This window comes from Fukomys damarensis, unplaced genomic scaffold (assembly GCF_012274545.1).
Source record: "Fukomys damarensis isolate Sample0158 unplaced genomic scaffold, DMR_v1.0_HiC HiC_scaffold_26, whole genome shotgun sequence".
In the NCBI taxonomy this organism is placed as follows: Eukaryota; Metazoa; Chordata; class Mammalia; order Rodentia; family Bathyergidae; genus Fukomys; species Fukomys damarensis.
The window spans coordinates 26,163,430-26,179,676 of NW_022900938.1; the positions used below are offsets into that span (position 1 = coordinate 26,163,430).

At 41.3% G+C, this 16,247-nt stretch overlaps 1 protein-coding gene across 3 annotated transcripts in view; it reads right to left on the reverse strand.

The window, feature by feature from the left end:
- Window positions 1–16,247, reverse strand: part of Cers6 (ceramide synthase 6) — a 281,534-nt gene that overhangs the window by 6,652 nt on the left and 258,635 nt on the right. For 2 of the 3 annotated variants that reach the window (XM_010606923.2, XM_010606926.2), the window contains exons 9-10: window positions 1,488–1,644; window positions 895–918 (exon numbers count right to left, since the gene is read on the reverse strand). In XM_010606923.2, coding sequence (XP_010605225.1) covers window positions 895–918; window positions 1,488–1,644 — 181 coding nt within the window. The remainder of the gene's footprint in view (window positions 1–894; window positions 919–1,487; window positions 1,645–16,247) is intronic. The other variant, XM_010606924.2, reaches the window with a different exon arrangement.

A 16,247-nucleotide genomic window follows, 5' to 3' on the forward strand; every position in this document is an offset into this window, starting at 1 on the left:
AAAATCTATACTTAGTTATTACCCCCAAAAAATGCACAAAACAATGACTTAGACTGTCTTAAAATAACCCACAGGAATATGGCCCATGGACAAGGTGAATAATCTTATTGCCCTAGATGAAAGCAGCAATGGCAGTTAAGAAATCATCTCTTCATAAAGATGAAGTAATAAAAGTTAGACGAAAGACGGTGTCTGGTGAAAATAGCAACACAATAAAGACACAAGTAATCTAATCCACCATATCCATGCAACCTTAGTTACTATCATACTTACAGCACTGCCCATGTGGATTTAATTTGTATCCAAATGAAGACAAGACAGATTTTAATAGAAATACATGTTCATTTCAAAGACTAAGAGGTCACAGAGAAAAGTAAACAGCTTCTAAGAAATTAACTGATCAACCTATTTTGGGTTTCCACAAGGAGCTGATGCTGAGGACCCACCTCACCCTGTGCCCCCCCCAGAGGGGCGGGGCCTGTGCCCTGAATGAGCTTGGTGGTAAAGTGCTGCCCCTGGGCTTAGTGCAGATCAGGAAATCACTGATGTTCAGGCCTCCATTCTGCGCTGCACTGATCTTTCCCCCAACTCCTGAACTGGGTTTCTGTTTTTCAGCTTCACTTTGATCTATTTTTGCCCTTTAACCAATATGTTAAACACCAGTATAAGAAATGCTTCTCCTTCCCTGTTGGATCACACAAAACTTAGCAGACTACACATTCACACCAAAGGGCACAGAGCTGTTCTTCCTATCTTTGCCACTAATAGACACATAAAACGCCTGGTCAGTGCCAGTAGATTAGACAGAACAATGTGCATGAAACAAAAGCATTTGAGTGCCAGTCCTGGTGTGTGACACGCAGGACAGGGAAAGAGAGAGCGTGAGAAACTTACATGTAAAGGGTTCCACTTCCCAGCCTTCCAGGGTGGCAGGAGGAAGAGAGCAAACAACGAAGTAAGAAAATGTCACAGAGAAAAATCTGGCAAAGTCACTGCTTTACACAAAGTGTGTGAGGCTCAGGAAGTTTTATTCAAATCAGCCGCAAGAGTCCAATTCTAACCAGAGAGATTTAACTCAATTTTGTTGGAAAAGTTATGAATGCATGTATTCTTCAATTTGAGATGCAGGTTGGTTTAAATGGGCAAACTGTATCAAGCAACACTTTACATAAAAAGTAAAATTTAGTATAAACGTAGTAAGAGAAGGACCAAGGGAGACACAAAAGAGGAAAGAACCCAAGTAACGCATCATCATATCTAAAATTACAAATGCAGATCATGGGTCATCATCATTAACCAGTCAATATAAACACTTTTAAAATGAAATAAAGAGAAGAAAATAATTTGGTTTGTATCTAGGTGGTCTGGTTTCATTTGGAAGAAATAACACTGATTTTGATGACATTTGAAATAACACTTATTTCAGAGAAACAACAACAAAAACCCCCAAATTTTCTGGGACATTTGAAAAGGGTGTTTTAGCTTACCTTGCCTCTTGAAACAGCCTTGCAGGCTATTTTTACAATCAAGTAAGCCCAGAAGCAGTTCAACGCTTGTACTAGCAAGAGCAGTAGATTAAAAACCCACCAGGAAGGGTAAGGTCCAACGATTTCCCAACTTTCAAATAATGTGGTATTTAACACCCTAAAAAAAAAAAAGACAGTAATTACTGAACACAGCATTTTGCTCTGCTCCCAAAGGAATCGTAGTTGGTGCACAGAAACAGAGTCAACAATCTCCCCACACCAGCGCTCCCAGGAAGGATGGTGTGAAAGCTGACTGGTTCTGAGAAGAGCCATCACCGGATGCCGCATGGTACGACTTTCTTGGTGATTCCAGCTCAGGCAGCGTACTTTTCCCAGTAGACTTTAAAGACAATTGTGGTGAAACACATAGAACACAAAGTTCGCCATCTTACATATTTTTAAGTGTATATTTTGTACTGTTTGGTAGTCATCATCACCCATATTCAGAACTCTTCATCTTGCAAATCTGAAACTGCGGACCCCAAAATAACTCCCCATCCTCTGTGTCCCCGGAAACTACTATCCTATTTTCTGCTGCAGTGAATTTTATTGCTCTAGGTACAGCAGATGAGTGGAATCATACAATAGCTGTCTTTTTTTCACAACATCCTCAAACTTCATCCATGTGCAGCAAGGGTCAGAACTATCTTTGTTTCTAAGATTGCGTTTATATGACCACCACATTTCTTTACACCCATTCACCCTTCAGTTGATAACTCAGTCGTTCTGCCTTTCCACTACAGTAAATAAAGTGGCTAAGAGCATGGGTGTCAAATATCTCTTCTAGAATATATATATGTATATGTGTAGGGTTTATACTTTGAAGTGAAATTGCTATATCATTTGATTTTCTCCTTACCCTAGTCATTGTTTCTTTCATTAATTTTCACTCATTTGTTGGACCTGATTCTATATTCAACTACTTGTTAAAATGCCTACGTGATCTTTGAGTTTACTTTGGGTTTTCAATACTTGTAAAGAATACCACTCAATGACATTAAGATTTTTTAAAAAAAGATCAGGGCCGGGGATTTAGCTCAGTGGTTCCACCACCTGCCGTGCAAGCACAAGGGCCTGAGTTTGATCCTTGGTACCCCAAAAATAAATAAAATAAAACAAAAAAACCACAAAAACAAAACAAAAAGATCAGCCCCAGAAATACTGCTTAAGTGTAAACCACATGCCCCTCACAATAAGAATTAGAATATTCATGAGACCAAAAAGAGTGGCCAGAGAAGGGCCCTTAACTGCAAATAAGGCTTCCCCTAGAACAACTGACAACCAAAAAACATCACTTTGAAGTAATACCTTGAAATGAGCAAGCAAAGAATTTAAAAATGAAAATTATTAGAGTATAATGAATGTACTTAGTTTTAAGAGTAGGCAAAAGTATGCACTTGAGTTTGGAGAAATTATTTGAGGCAGCTGGATCTCTATAATCCACCATCAGAACCAGCCTGGAGCAGCCACCTGGAGCTGTTTCTAGTGCTCTGACCTGGTCTCTGCTGTGTCCACTCCCAAGTCTTTGGAAGGTGACTGGTGTCTTCTGGACTCATATTGCTGCCCAGCACCGACACAGAAGCACAGCACCTACACAGCAGCACCGCACCTACCTAATTTTGGAATCACTCTTACTTCCCTACTCTCTTCTTACCAAGCTGACCACAGTGCTTGGAGATCTAAAGGCATTTCCACCGCGTGCCACTGCAGCACTGTGGGGGATTGGTCTGATTGTGTCGGAGACACTAAGTAGACAGCTCTTAGTGGCTAAGGGGGCAGAGGAAGAATGGATTTAAGGCATGGACCACTCCTACAAGAGCAGAAGACAAATATACACAGAATTCTGACACAAGCAACAGTCTGATGAGTGCTCTAAGACAGGTTAAGAAAAGTACTCTGAATTCACAAAATTGTACCAGTTAGGGTAATGGATCAAAAATAAAAGGAGGATGGAAAACATCCTGATTTCAGAAACTCCATTCATAGACCAAAATGATGCTAACAGTTTGTTTTTAACCCTGCCACACTAGTTATCTCTACATAATAATGCTAAAATCCTAAAAACAATAGTGTAGAATTCAATTTGACAGTTCATTGAAAGTATAATACTGCATGACCTAGTACTATTCACTCTGAGGCAGGGGGTTAATATTTGGAAATCTAATAATATAATTACACCCAGAGGCCAAATTAGTACAATTCTAAGTATTTTAATAACACCAAAGATGTTTGATAATATTCACCTCTTCACTGCTGATGTTTAAAATTTTAAACTCAAAGGATTTACCATGATTTTTAACCCTCTCAAATCAGAATAGTAATTAACACTAGCACCGCTTCCTTTAATAGCAAGAACAAACAAAGACAGGCAGTTCTGCCATCATTGTCTTACACTACTCTAGAAGTTCTGGTTACTGAGTATGGCAGGAAAGTAAAGACCTGATTTTAAATACATAACATATCTAACCATACTTTAAAAAGAGAAAACAAAGAATACCCTGTGTCAGAGAATGGTTAACAAAGTTTGCACTCTTATACTAGAAATATGAAGTCATTCAAAACATTATACATGTTTCAAGAATCCCCCACCACACACCAGGGTTCAAACTCAGGACCTTGCGCTTGTGAGGCAGGCAGGACACCACTGAGCGAAATCCCTGGTTCCAAGGATTTCTAATGATACAAGAAAATGCATGGTATCATCTCAACTCCACAAAGTAGAGGTGGGGCGGGTTGAGGGAGAGAGGAATCCTTGAAGGAATTAATCAAAGTTACTACAATAGGATTGTCTTTAGCGGATTTGGGAATTTCACATTTTCTTCTTGACATTGTTTTAGTTTCAAAATTCATGACAAGTAATTAGAAAAAAGTAAGTTATATTTGACAAAGGCTACAACAGAATTATGTCTATATTGCTGCCTTGTTTATTTCTTCTAAGAGGAAATGAACCCTTTCAACATCCATCTGCGGGCCAGGGCACAAGTCTAAGCAAGGCTGGACTCCACGGCAGTGAGGAAGGACTGCTTTTCTGTCTCCGGGGCCTTGAAAAAACATCTGGAAATAACATTCACTAGACGTATTCATTGCCTGCTTATCCTGCAATCAGGTAAGCAAGAAAGCTCTGGGATAATAACGATAGTTTTATTTCAGAACTAGCTCTGCTTCTTGACATAGGTACTACACATTTTGATATTCAGAGAAAATTTAGATCCCTTTGAACAGAAAGGGCTCCTACATCAACAGCAACCGTGGCTGCGTTATGCTACAGATTATAAAGCAGGTTTGGTGGGACTGCAGGCTGAGTCTTTCTCAGGATTATAGCTCTAGGACTGATGCTGCTGCTTGGCTAATTTGAACAGGGCATTAGAACAGTGGCTGGCAACACGACATTCATGTTAATTTCTGAAATGCTGTATTAGAATGCATCGCCTTTGCCATGGTAATCAGTGGTACCTCTACAGATGCCACTCAAAACAAATGGGATTTCTTTGAAAATTGACTTGGCCGCCTGCAGAGGCACTTGGGAAAATACAATCAGTGCACCAAATGAATATATCTTATTGAGGAACTTGGTTTAAAAAAAAACCCACCGTATATTAAGAGTTTCAGCTGGGGAGAGAGAACATGATACTTGTACTTCAAGGGACAGCAAACTGGGAGTGCTTCTGTTGAGGAAACTTTTCCTTTTTTGGGACAGACTATTAAAATGGTGATTATGGGATTTTACTTGAATAGGGAGGCCAGGAGTATGTACTTAATTATGCCATTACAAATCTACGGTAGCAGAGTTCAGACTAGCAGTTATCTCTCAGGGAGGACTGCCAAGGGCACAGGATGCAAGAGGCTTCAGGGATCCTGGAAACTTCTCTATACTGATCTGGTAATGATTACATGGAGTTATGCATGTGTAAGTATTTTACAATATAAACATCTGTCAAGCTGTATCCTGAATATTTGTGGAACATACTCCACCTGTGAACCGAACTTCAATAAAATGGACAGGAAGACACTACGCTGTGGGCCAATAAATGTATACAGTATCAGCTGGCAATTTTGGGTTTGAGTAACTACTGTATCAGTGGGGGTTTTCACCATGATAGTTTCTGTGTTCAACATATTGCTTGTAAGAAAATACTTTTCTTCTTTCTAAAGGAATAGATACCGAGTAGCATCAAACTTCTACTGCTGCTTAACTTAGTGGTGGAGAGAATGGGGGCAGAAGGGCCAAGAAAAGGCCATTTTTCTGTTCATTAATGTTAGGCTTCCCTTAAGCACTAGAAAGTACCTCACATACATGGAGCATACTCATAAGGGTCTACTTTGCCAGAACCATTTGCCAAAGGTGAGCCCCAGGGCAGAAAACACTGCATCTCCAGATTATGCCCTCCCTTTTAAAAACTGCCACCAAACAATGCTATTCTCTCCCAGCAGGACTCTGCAGCAGGGCTCCAGGGACCCACTGATGCTGTGAAGACACTGCTTCCCTCCCCTTTGTCACGGATGCTTAGTGAATCATCAGAATTTAGTTGGTGATGGTCTGTGGTTAGTTTTGCTCATTCTTATCTTTCCTGGATTCCTCCATCTTGAATTCAATTATCACAGAAAAATACTATACAAGATATGTGGGGAGGGGCTGCATTCATACACCTGTGCAGAAAAGCTGGCAGCCATTTTGTTAAGCCAGGAAAGCAGAGCTGTCTTGTTTTAAGAAGATACTGAAGGTTGTACTTATTTTCTTTCGAAGCATCAGTGTGACTTAAAGCATTCTGCTTTCTACTTATGCTTCAGGACTTGGCATACTTGTAAACCAGAGTAAAAAGACCTCCACTGTATCTCATTCAGAGAAACCAACTTCAAGTCTTCATTATTTTTTCATTCTTATTGTATCTTCCAAGGGAGAGTGTAAATCTGCTATCTTTCATTTGTACAGTTAAATGAACATTCTCACTTCCAACACTACACCTCACATCTTCTCCCTCTGTCCTTACTTAAGAGTTCTGAGACTGCACTGCATCCTTCTGAGATGAACTACAGAAAAACCACAATGATAATTAGACCCACATTAAATATCCGAAGAGAGCCAAGATTTCTTCTGTAGGAAACAAAATCAGAGCTTAATTCTAAGCACTACACAATGCCAACGAGAATACCCTGTAAAGTAACAAGCTCTCAAGAGGTCAACATTTGGCTTTTCTTCAGAGCTTTGGAGTGGTCTTGACATTACTTTTCCAGACAAATCTCAGCGTATTTAATGACAAGTGTTTCCCTGAAATAAAATGTGTGTTTGCACTACATAAAACATAAATGAAGAGTGCATTCTACCTGAAGTTCACCAATAATCTAACAGCATCTTTTGCCCATTGTACATTAGATGCTGACAAGTGCATTTAAAGTTATGCTGAACAGAAACCACAGGCAGTTAACACCTGCAAGTCAGGCGATGCATTCACTGTCATGAGAAGCCTTCTTTGTGCTGGTTTTTCTAGCAAGAGTTGATTCAACAGACAGTCAAGACTGCTACAAGGCTGAAAAAGTATGTATGTAATTTATTTCCTTTCAACACGACATCTGTACTCACAGCTTGGACTTTTCTACAACTCTGGTGCAGTCAACAAGTGCCCTGTTCTGGGGGGAAGGCTGCTGGGTAGCTTGCCGGTGGGTCCCTAAGTCTCTTGAACAATACTTTCACTCACCTCTCGTAAGCACACAGGTGATTTCTCTGTTCCTGACAGGCATGTGGCTGTGCACATGGTAAGCCACTTCTCTTTCATGAGTTCTGTCTATCTCCACATCCAAACAAAACGCGAGGTCAATCAGTTTATTGTTACTTTTGGTCGTAGCCTGGGCAGTCCTAGGAATCAGTCTCTTATCACAGAAAGTTTGTGACCGGTAACTTTTTGGCTGGGCCAGAGGTTTCTCTCAACGTTAAGTCAGTGGCCTCTCGTGTCCCCTTCCCTGTCTGCTCATCCCTCAGGACTCCACTCCCGCTTCCCCTCCATGTGTTCCCCAGCTCCATGCCTGAGTTGTCCCAAGATGAATCCTAACTCCACCAGCTTAGCTTCCATCCTTCGTCTACTTCGTTACTTCTGTGTTGCCTCACTGCTGCAAGACCACTTTTGCCTGCTTCTCCATAACTGCTCTTCAGTGAGCGGTTACCATGTGTTCAACAAATGTGCCAAACTCATTACATACGTTGTTTCATTCTGTACTGATACTAGTTAATATTTACTGATAATTAACTATGTGCCAGGAGCTTGGCTCAGGCTTTGCATGTTAACCCACTTAACCCTCATGAAGTAAACCCTAGGGAGAAAATCTGCTTTCTCCTCCTCTGTGGGGACTGTCATCATCCCTGTTTCAGATGAGGAAATTGCAGAACAGGGAGTGCAAACATTTCCAAGGTCAGAGGGGGGCAGTGGGAAGCTGGAATTTGAGCCCCTGTGTGCTGGATGAGCCCTCCGGGCCTACTATTGCTCTTCCCCAGCCCTTCTGAGCTCTCCACCATATGCTCAGACCGAGTGTCACCACACTATGACAAGAAAGCACACAAACATACGTGCTGCTTAACATCTGTGCAGCTCTCTCTCTTTGGCCCTGTTCTTGTTTCCTGTGATGTGTTATCTCCTGAGCTCATAATCTAGTTCCATGTAGCCATAAACTAGGCTCTCCCTGATTCAATGACCCACGGGGCTTATTTAACCAGTTTTCCCACTTTGGTCCACTCCATTCAATCCTTAAATCTGAATAGAATTATCTGCATTAATCATAGAATGCCTTTCACTACTATTTTGACATGCATATGAAAATCAAAGATATTCCTCTAAATGCACCTCAGAAAAAAGGACTACCAGCCCTAGGCCCTTTGCTTTGCTCTTTTCTTTGGAAGGGTTGAGGCATATGTATGTCTCCAAGTATCCTTTTACTTCAAGGGAAGGCGAGATAAGGCCAACTCCTGCCAGACAGATGGAAATCTAAGAGAATGAAACTCTAAGAACTTCCTCCTCCTTTCAGTTTTCTGAGTTTAAAATCCCTCCTCCTGTTCTCATATGGAAGAATGGAATAACATGCTCCGAACCCTCCCACAAGTTCACATGCTTCTCCCTTGAAAGGCTATCTTTTTGCTCATGTCCATGGTAGGAATCATTCTTAGCATGACCAATGGCAGGCCAATATTTTCTTTTTTTCTTTTGGTATTAGGAATCAAACTCGGGACTTGTGCTTGGGAAGCAGGTGGCAGAACCACTGAGCTAAATCCCCAGCCCTGGGCCAATATTTTCTGGCCTTTTTCTTCCTTTTCTCTTTCTTTGGGGATTCAGTTTTTTTTCAGAAGAGAGAAAATAAAGGCTAAATACATACCGATTTGGAATTCTATTTGTGAGATTATTTGCTTTAGCATTGAAGTTTTTGAGTCTCGTCAGTTAACTGGCTTAAGGCTTGGTCATTCTTAGAATTTAATGAACTTACTCTTGAGGGATTCTGCCAGCTCCTAACATGAAATTGGAGATGGAAGGTTTAGTTACCCAGCAGAAAGGTCACATCTGCAGTGTGGCTATTTATAATAGGAACACAGAGGTGTTGCTCTTGATTCTCGGGAATATCATCCATTTCCACTTCTATTCAGGTACCTACTGAAGCTGGGGCCATGTTTAGTTTCTTATTAATGATTTAAACAGAACTGGAGGCCAGAAGAGCCTGCAAGGCGGGGAGTATGTGGTTGCTGGCTTGGTAATACAAAGCCCATTGGTGAGATGAGGTCTGTACATTCCCTAGTGGAGGACACAAGGCTGGCAGCACCATCTTTGTATCTTTGTGCTGGTAAGGGTCACACAACATTAGCTAAGGATGTGAACTTGCATGTTAATTAAATTGAGTCTCATTATTAACCTGTAAATTTGGCGGACCAGGTATAATACCATCTTTTTGCTCAGAAAACCAAGATCCCAAAATAGTATTTATTTATCCAAGGTCACGATGTAGAGGTTTTGTTGTTTTAAATGTGAACACATTATTTCTATGTCTCTCTGTGTCTTAAAATTTACATCAGAACAGAGAATGTGTGCTTTTGATTAAAATTTTAGCACAAGAAAGCTAAAAGCAGCAAAGTTAAGAAGGTCATCATGTTCACACTGGGACACCTGAAACAATGTTATTCCTCTACTTCCTAAACTTTCTGAGAAGGTTCCAGCAGGGTCCTGGCTCTAGGAGAATCTCAATATCTAACAGTGTGGGGATCAAACAAACTTCACCTCTCTTGTTCAGAACCTCAAAGAGAGTCAACACCACCTTGGAAATTGTGGATTCACTGCAGGTGTCAGAACCTCAGGAAGCTTTACTGTGTCTGTTTACTACGAGATTTCTCTGCCCCACCAAGGAGGTATTTGTGTTCCTAGAGCAATATATTGATTACAGTTGAATATCCCTAATCTGAAAATTGTAAATCCAAAATTCTCAGAAATTAAAACTTTTTTGAGTGCTAATATGATGTTCAAACAGTTTTGGATCTTTGAGCTCTTTGGATTTTCAGATTGGTTCATTGTTTATTTTCAGATTAAAGATATTCAATTGTAAAATCTCTGTAAATATTCTAGAGTCCCAGAACCTCTGAAGTGTGAAACATGTCTGGTCCCAAGCATTTTCAATAAGAGACAGTTAACTTGTAATAGGCTGATTTGAAATTTTTTAAAATCCTGAAAAATGGAACACATACTATGTACGAGATATCATATAATACATGTAAAACATGTATCCTGTAGTATGCAAATAACCTCTGCTCCTTCTTGACTTTCCTGTTCTCGTATCACATGTCTTTTTAGCTCTGAAACTAACTCAGAGCTCCTTCTGGACTCTGTATTTTCATACAGTCTCCCCACGTTTGATGCTGGCTTCCCACACTGCTAGAAAGCTTGGACCTGCCTCAGGCTCCTTGCTCTAGTGACCACAGTGACACTGCCCTGGCCTCTTTACCCCACCAAGCCATGCCAACTTCTTCCACTTGCAAGTGGAGAACTCGAAAGTAGTTGGGGTGAGGCTGGAACAAAGGGGACAGTCTCTTACTCCCACCCTGGTTGTATTAAATTTCCCCTCCAGGGAGTTGTGTGTGTGCAGGGGCCGAGGCAGGGGGTATGATTTTGTGTGGAATTTCCAAACATGCATGGATTCCAGTGAAGGTGTTATAGTGCTTTTTAAAAACAGCTCTTTGTGTTTTCATTTAAATATTCCCAGGATTCCATCTTTAATTTTATCTTAGAGATATGTCCCTGAAAAATTTGGAAGTGCTGCCCCAAAGAGAAAATATATCATGAGCGTACTGTCTTAAGGGAAACTCTGTACCTTAGGATCTTTATTACCTTTCAGTTGGCAAGAGAGATGATAGTAAACATGTAATCCACATAGAATTGCCTCCCCCACAGTAAATCAGAATTGATGAAACTGTAAAACATTCCAAATCAAGGAGAAAAAAAATCAAACACTCGTCCCTTAAACAAAGAAAAAAATTGTAGGAGAGAAAAAGTAGAGATTTGGATTAGAAAAAAATGCTCTTACAGGCTTCGAGAGTTTCAAAGAAAAATAACACACAAGCAGCTATATGCACTGAATAATAACAAGGCAATTGATCAAGAACAACAACAACAACAACAATAAAAAACCCCATAGCACTTTGGCTAAAAAAGAATTGAAATCATGTCATCTACTGGAATAATTACTGTAGAATATAACGGATGTGTTTGGGAGTGTGGGTGGCAAGTGAGCTCACTCAGAAAAGAGCTTGATGGTATTGAGAGTTATGTTTGAACTAGAAGTCAAAGTACCCAGGCTCAAGACTCAGTTCTTTGCCAGTCCTTTAATGACTTTTTTTTTCAAAGCCTAAGTTTACTCATCTATAGATAAAGGTTCAAGACAAGGTGATTACTAGAGATTTCATAACTCTAACATAAGAAGCTCTATTAATTGTTTTCAATTTTACCTAAAATGTCACCTCGTCTGATGTTTTTCTCCATGCAAAAGATATTCTGTCTGTACAGACACATTCTTAAGTGAGTCAGATATTTCTTTGCATTGGCCTGATAAGACTAAGAAAATGAGAGGTCAGGCATTGTTTTGTGTATTACTTCTAGATACACAGGTATGAGTAGAAAACCAGGGGGAAAATGTAACATCATATGTTTAGGAAGGAGCCAATGAAGGGGGAAGAGGCTTGAGAAACATTTTATGTACCACAGCAAACCTCTGCCTCCCTCTGGCTCCAGAGCACACAGAAACTATTCAGAGTCTTGGCTTTCAGAAGCAGGGTGTCTCATCAGACCTCAGTGGCTACAGGGATTCCTCACCCAGCACCGAGCTTAGCTGTGTAGCAGCTGCCTGCCACCAGCCCAGCTCCCTTCACACCTATTGCTCACCTCCACTGCTGGTAACTACAGCAGTCAGCAACATCCAAACCAGGTCAGGCATGATTTGGCATCAGAAGTGAGAGTTCACAGTGCTCACCTCCAATTCCCATTTAATCCAACAAAGCCGGAAACTGCCAACAACAGGATTTATAATGTTGTTCGTTTTAATTTTTAATGTGTACAGGTTTGAGGTGCAGACTACTTAATACCTGTGTCATACCTAATCAATCTTCTCACTGCCCCCTGCCATGTACAATATGTTCAAAAATAAAAAAGACACCTTCTGAAATTAAACAGCCACTGGGATCACCCCTAGAACACCAGAGAAATCTTAAGATGGTGTCTTAGTTACTTTACTGACTGCTGAGATGAAATACTCGACACCCAAAGTTAAAGGAGGACAGGTTTATCCGGCTCGCAGTATGTAGAGGCTCCAATCCATAGTTGGCTGGCTGTAAGGCAGGGCTGGCATGGCGGAGGGACATCACAGAGGAGAAACAGCTCATAGCAGGCAGAAGGCAGAAGGCAGCAAGGCAGCAAGGCAGCAGGCAGAGAAGTAGTGAGGCAGCAAGTGACAGGTGACAGTAGCCCTCTTATATATTCTACATGCCCTTAGGGTGGGCAGCACTGACAGCTAGGGAGGGCCTTCCCACTAACCACACCCTCAGTCCCTTTCTCTTCAGGAAAGCTGCTCAAGTAAGTCATTTGGCACCATAGTACATGAGAGATTTTCAGCGCACATTCTAGCTCCCAGATAACTAACTGGACCCTTCTTGCTATAAGCTCCCATTTGGGCTGACCATCAGAATCACCTTTGGGGTAATAAAGCTTCTGATCAGAATGTTATCATCATATTTATCCCAACAATATATCTGTATTTTGCAGCGACAGCATGATAATGTAATAAGAGTATTATCAGCTACAAGCTGATAATGTACTACGTGCATTGGCTGATTATTTGATATTCAAGAAAGTTAAGTGGAAGTAACTTTATTAAGCTTGGACCATAAGCTTGACGCTGCCAGGAACTATAGGGAAAACACAATTGTGAGCCGTACTAGTTCATACTCTCTAGTTGAGGAATTAGACTTGAAATATAAACAGGCACAGCATTCTACTTGCCTGGTAATGTTATGATATGCATCAAAATGTACACATCTTCTAAGCATAGGATTCTTTTTCCAAACATTTATCCAAAGGAAGAAATTCAGCATTTGTGAGATTTACTGAAAAAAATTATTTAAAGATTATTTGTGATAATTGGTAGAAATTTTCTAAATATGGGTCAAAGACAGGGCACTAATACATAAATAATGATGTTTTAATATTCTGTAGCCACACAATTATGTAAGAATATATTTCAGGTATGTTTTATCTTACAGTAAGATTGAACTGTAACAAATATTTCACTCTGTGGCCCGTAAGCTTCTATTTGTACCCCTTTCCGGGACCCTCCAATGTCAGGGTTAGGAGTCCAGGAGGGAAGCATCCACTCCAGCACGGCGCTCTATGCATGCTTTCCTTTTTAATGTAGATTTCCTGCCTAACTGATGAACACCCCCGAAACTCTGACACCTGTACTGAAACAGACACGTACACAGAGATGAGTCGAAACCAGCTTTTCATCCTGACAGTGCCTTTCCCTGCAAACCAGCTTCCCTTCATCTGAAGAAGCTAGGCTGCTTCCCTCCCACGGTGTGCCACGTGTTTTGACAAGCCAGTTTCCAACCTGCCTGCTCATCTGAATCACCTGGGTCCTTCACAGTGATGACACTTGGCCGGAATCCAACTCCAGAGGTTAACATGCAGTCATTCTGGGGGAGAGCCCAGACACTGGAATTTCAAACAAGCCCCAGATGACTGCCATGTGTCGCTGAGTTTGGGAACCACCTGTAGTCCCTTCCCCTTCGGTTCTCTATTCCCTGCCAGTCCTTTTTTTTTACTATTTTGAGTAACAATTCTGAATAAATTTCTATCGATACATTCCTATTCTGAGTAGAGAATGGTGACCATGGGCAATGGAATGACTGTGTGCCTCAATAAATCCAATGTTTACATTTTGTTTTGTACCAGGAATCGAACTCAGGGACCCTTGCTCACCACACAGATGCTCCTGAGCTATGTTCTCAGCCCACAATGTTTAAATTGTGTTCCCCTCTGCTCTTTAATGAGGACAACAGTGTCCAATAGTGCACATGTTTATAAACTGTCCCAACTCTTTCCAGTTTCTTCTTTACCCTCCATTACCCAGAGCCATTCAAAGTTTAGGCTTCACCTCCCAGGACTCTACAGAAACTACCCTGAGAAGAAAGTGAAGCATGAGTTTAAAAGCTGATTTGGAAAGTAAGTAAATACGGTGTTGATGGAGTGGAGGGAGGATCCAAAGGATCACACAAGGAAGCTGAGCGCCAGGAAAGGGTGGTGTCCTTATCCCTGTCCACATGCAAGTCACACCAAAAAATGATCCCTACCTACCAACCAGCATAAGACAGTCCCTAAAAGTCTTTTCTGGGCAGTAGGGGAAGATATCAGGAAGAAAGTCAATTTCTATTCAAGTATAAAAATATTTTAAAAGTATTTGTGGCCCACCTTGGGTGCTAAGTACATGCTCAATTGGCCTATGCAGGATGCCTGCTATTGTTGATTTATACTCCATGTTATGATGCCATTTAACATTTAACCTCTCAAACTGGGGTTTGGGGTTAGGACAGGTCTCATGTAGTGTGAGGCTCTGGAGCAAATTATACATTTGTCACCTGAAAGATTTTGATCCCAGTAAAAATCAGTCCACCTCGAAAGGCAATCCAAGTTCCAAATGAGCAATGATCTGCTCTAAGGAGATAGGTATCCTGGGAAGCAGGGAGCGTTCCTACTGTCCATGATGCTGAAAGGTGTCAGATAATCATGATCACTGTCCTGCTTTCCATCTCCCACCAAATGTCTGCTGCAAGTAGAATAAAACCTTAAACAGCTTACTTACATCAAGGCCCACAAAAGGCCCTAATCTGCTCTTCTTCTCCCTCTCCAACCTTGGCCCTTCTCCTTGTTTATCAATCTTCTTTCTGTTCCAGGAAGAGGCCAAGGCTATTCCCACCTGGGGGTGTTGAGAGCAGCCGAGGTTCCCTCTGCTTGGCCTCGCCTATGACTTATCCTTTAATGTGTCTCTTCCATCTTAGATGTATGTCCAGGAGCTCACTGCTGCTCCCTATGAAGCATAAACTCAATGGCTGTGTGTACGGAACCCGCTTTGGACCTGCCAAGGTCCTTCAGGACTGATTTGGGGGATATGTGATCAGTTTCTGGTTCAAGCAAAGGGGCACTGGGTGAGCCCTCACTTCAGCAGTCCACAGGGTGTCCCTGCTGGGCACACTGCCTGACAAGTACAGACCAAGCAGGGCTGCTCCCCACAGGAATAATTATACCCACAGGAATAATTTTTCAGTGCATTGTGCCATAATAATTGTCTTTGGCCTGTTTACTGCCAAGACTTAGTTTTAGTGGAAGCATTAGACACGCAACAGAAAGAAGAATGAGAACATTAGGCTCTTGAAAATAAAGTTATTAGAATAGCAGGCAATAAAGAAGATGAAATCTCACATTGAGGCTAATACCAAGTGACTTTGGAAGCCATTTAAAGGGAGCAGGGTAACAGGCAGAAGTGAAGCAAATTGTAATACCAACAAAATGCTAACACTATGCATTTTTATCATTATTCACTTCGACTTGTTTTTCCTCTACAGAATGAGACAAATGACCCTCCAGTCACAGCTCCAATTTTTTCCCTTAATACTCTGGCTGAAGTTGGGCCCTCCAAAACGGCAGAGCTGCCAACAATGTTCTCATCCTTTGAAATGAATCCCCTGCCAAAATTGATATTTTCAGATGCCCTGCACCCAGACCGAGGCTCAGAATGCTACTGTCGCTGCTCCCCAAACACAGCAGAGTGACACCTATGGATAGCTGTTCTTAAAGCATGCCTGCCTGTGGCCCTGAAACAAACACTTTCCTAATCAATATACAAACACTGGTCTCATTACTACCACGATTAGTCACATAGTCAAAATCATGCTTATGATGATCCAAATTGCTTTTCCAGCTAAGTCTGTCTTTTTAAAGCTCCAGGTCCATGTATTTATGGAGTGGTACCACTTCTGAGGGATTCGTGAGGCTGCTCCAAAACCAGACTCATTTGATCCTTGAACTCCATTTCTATTTACAAGAACATCACTACCACTATCACCACTTCTGCCAGGCCTGTTATTAATCACTTTGACTCCAGAGATACATTACTGCTTTTTCCCTAAGTCAAATAATTAACCTAGAGTCATACACA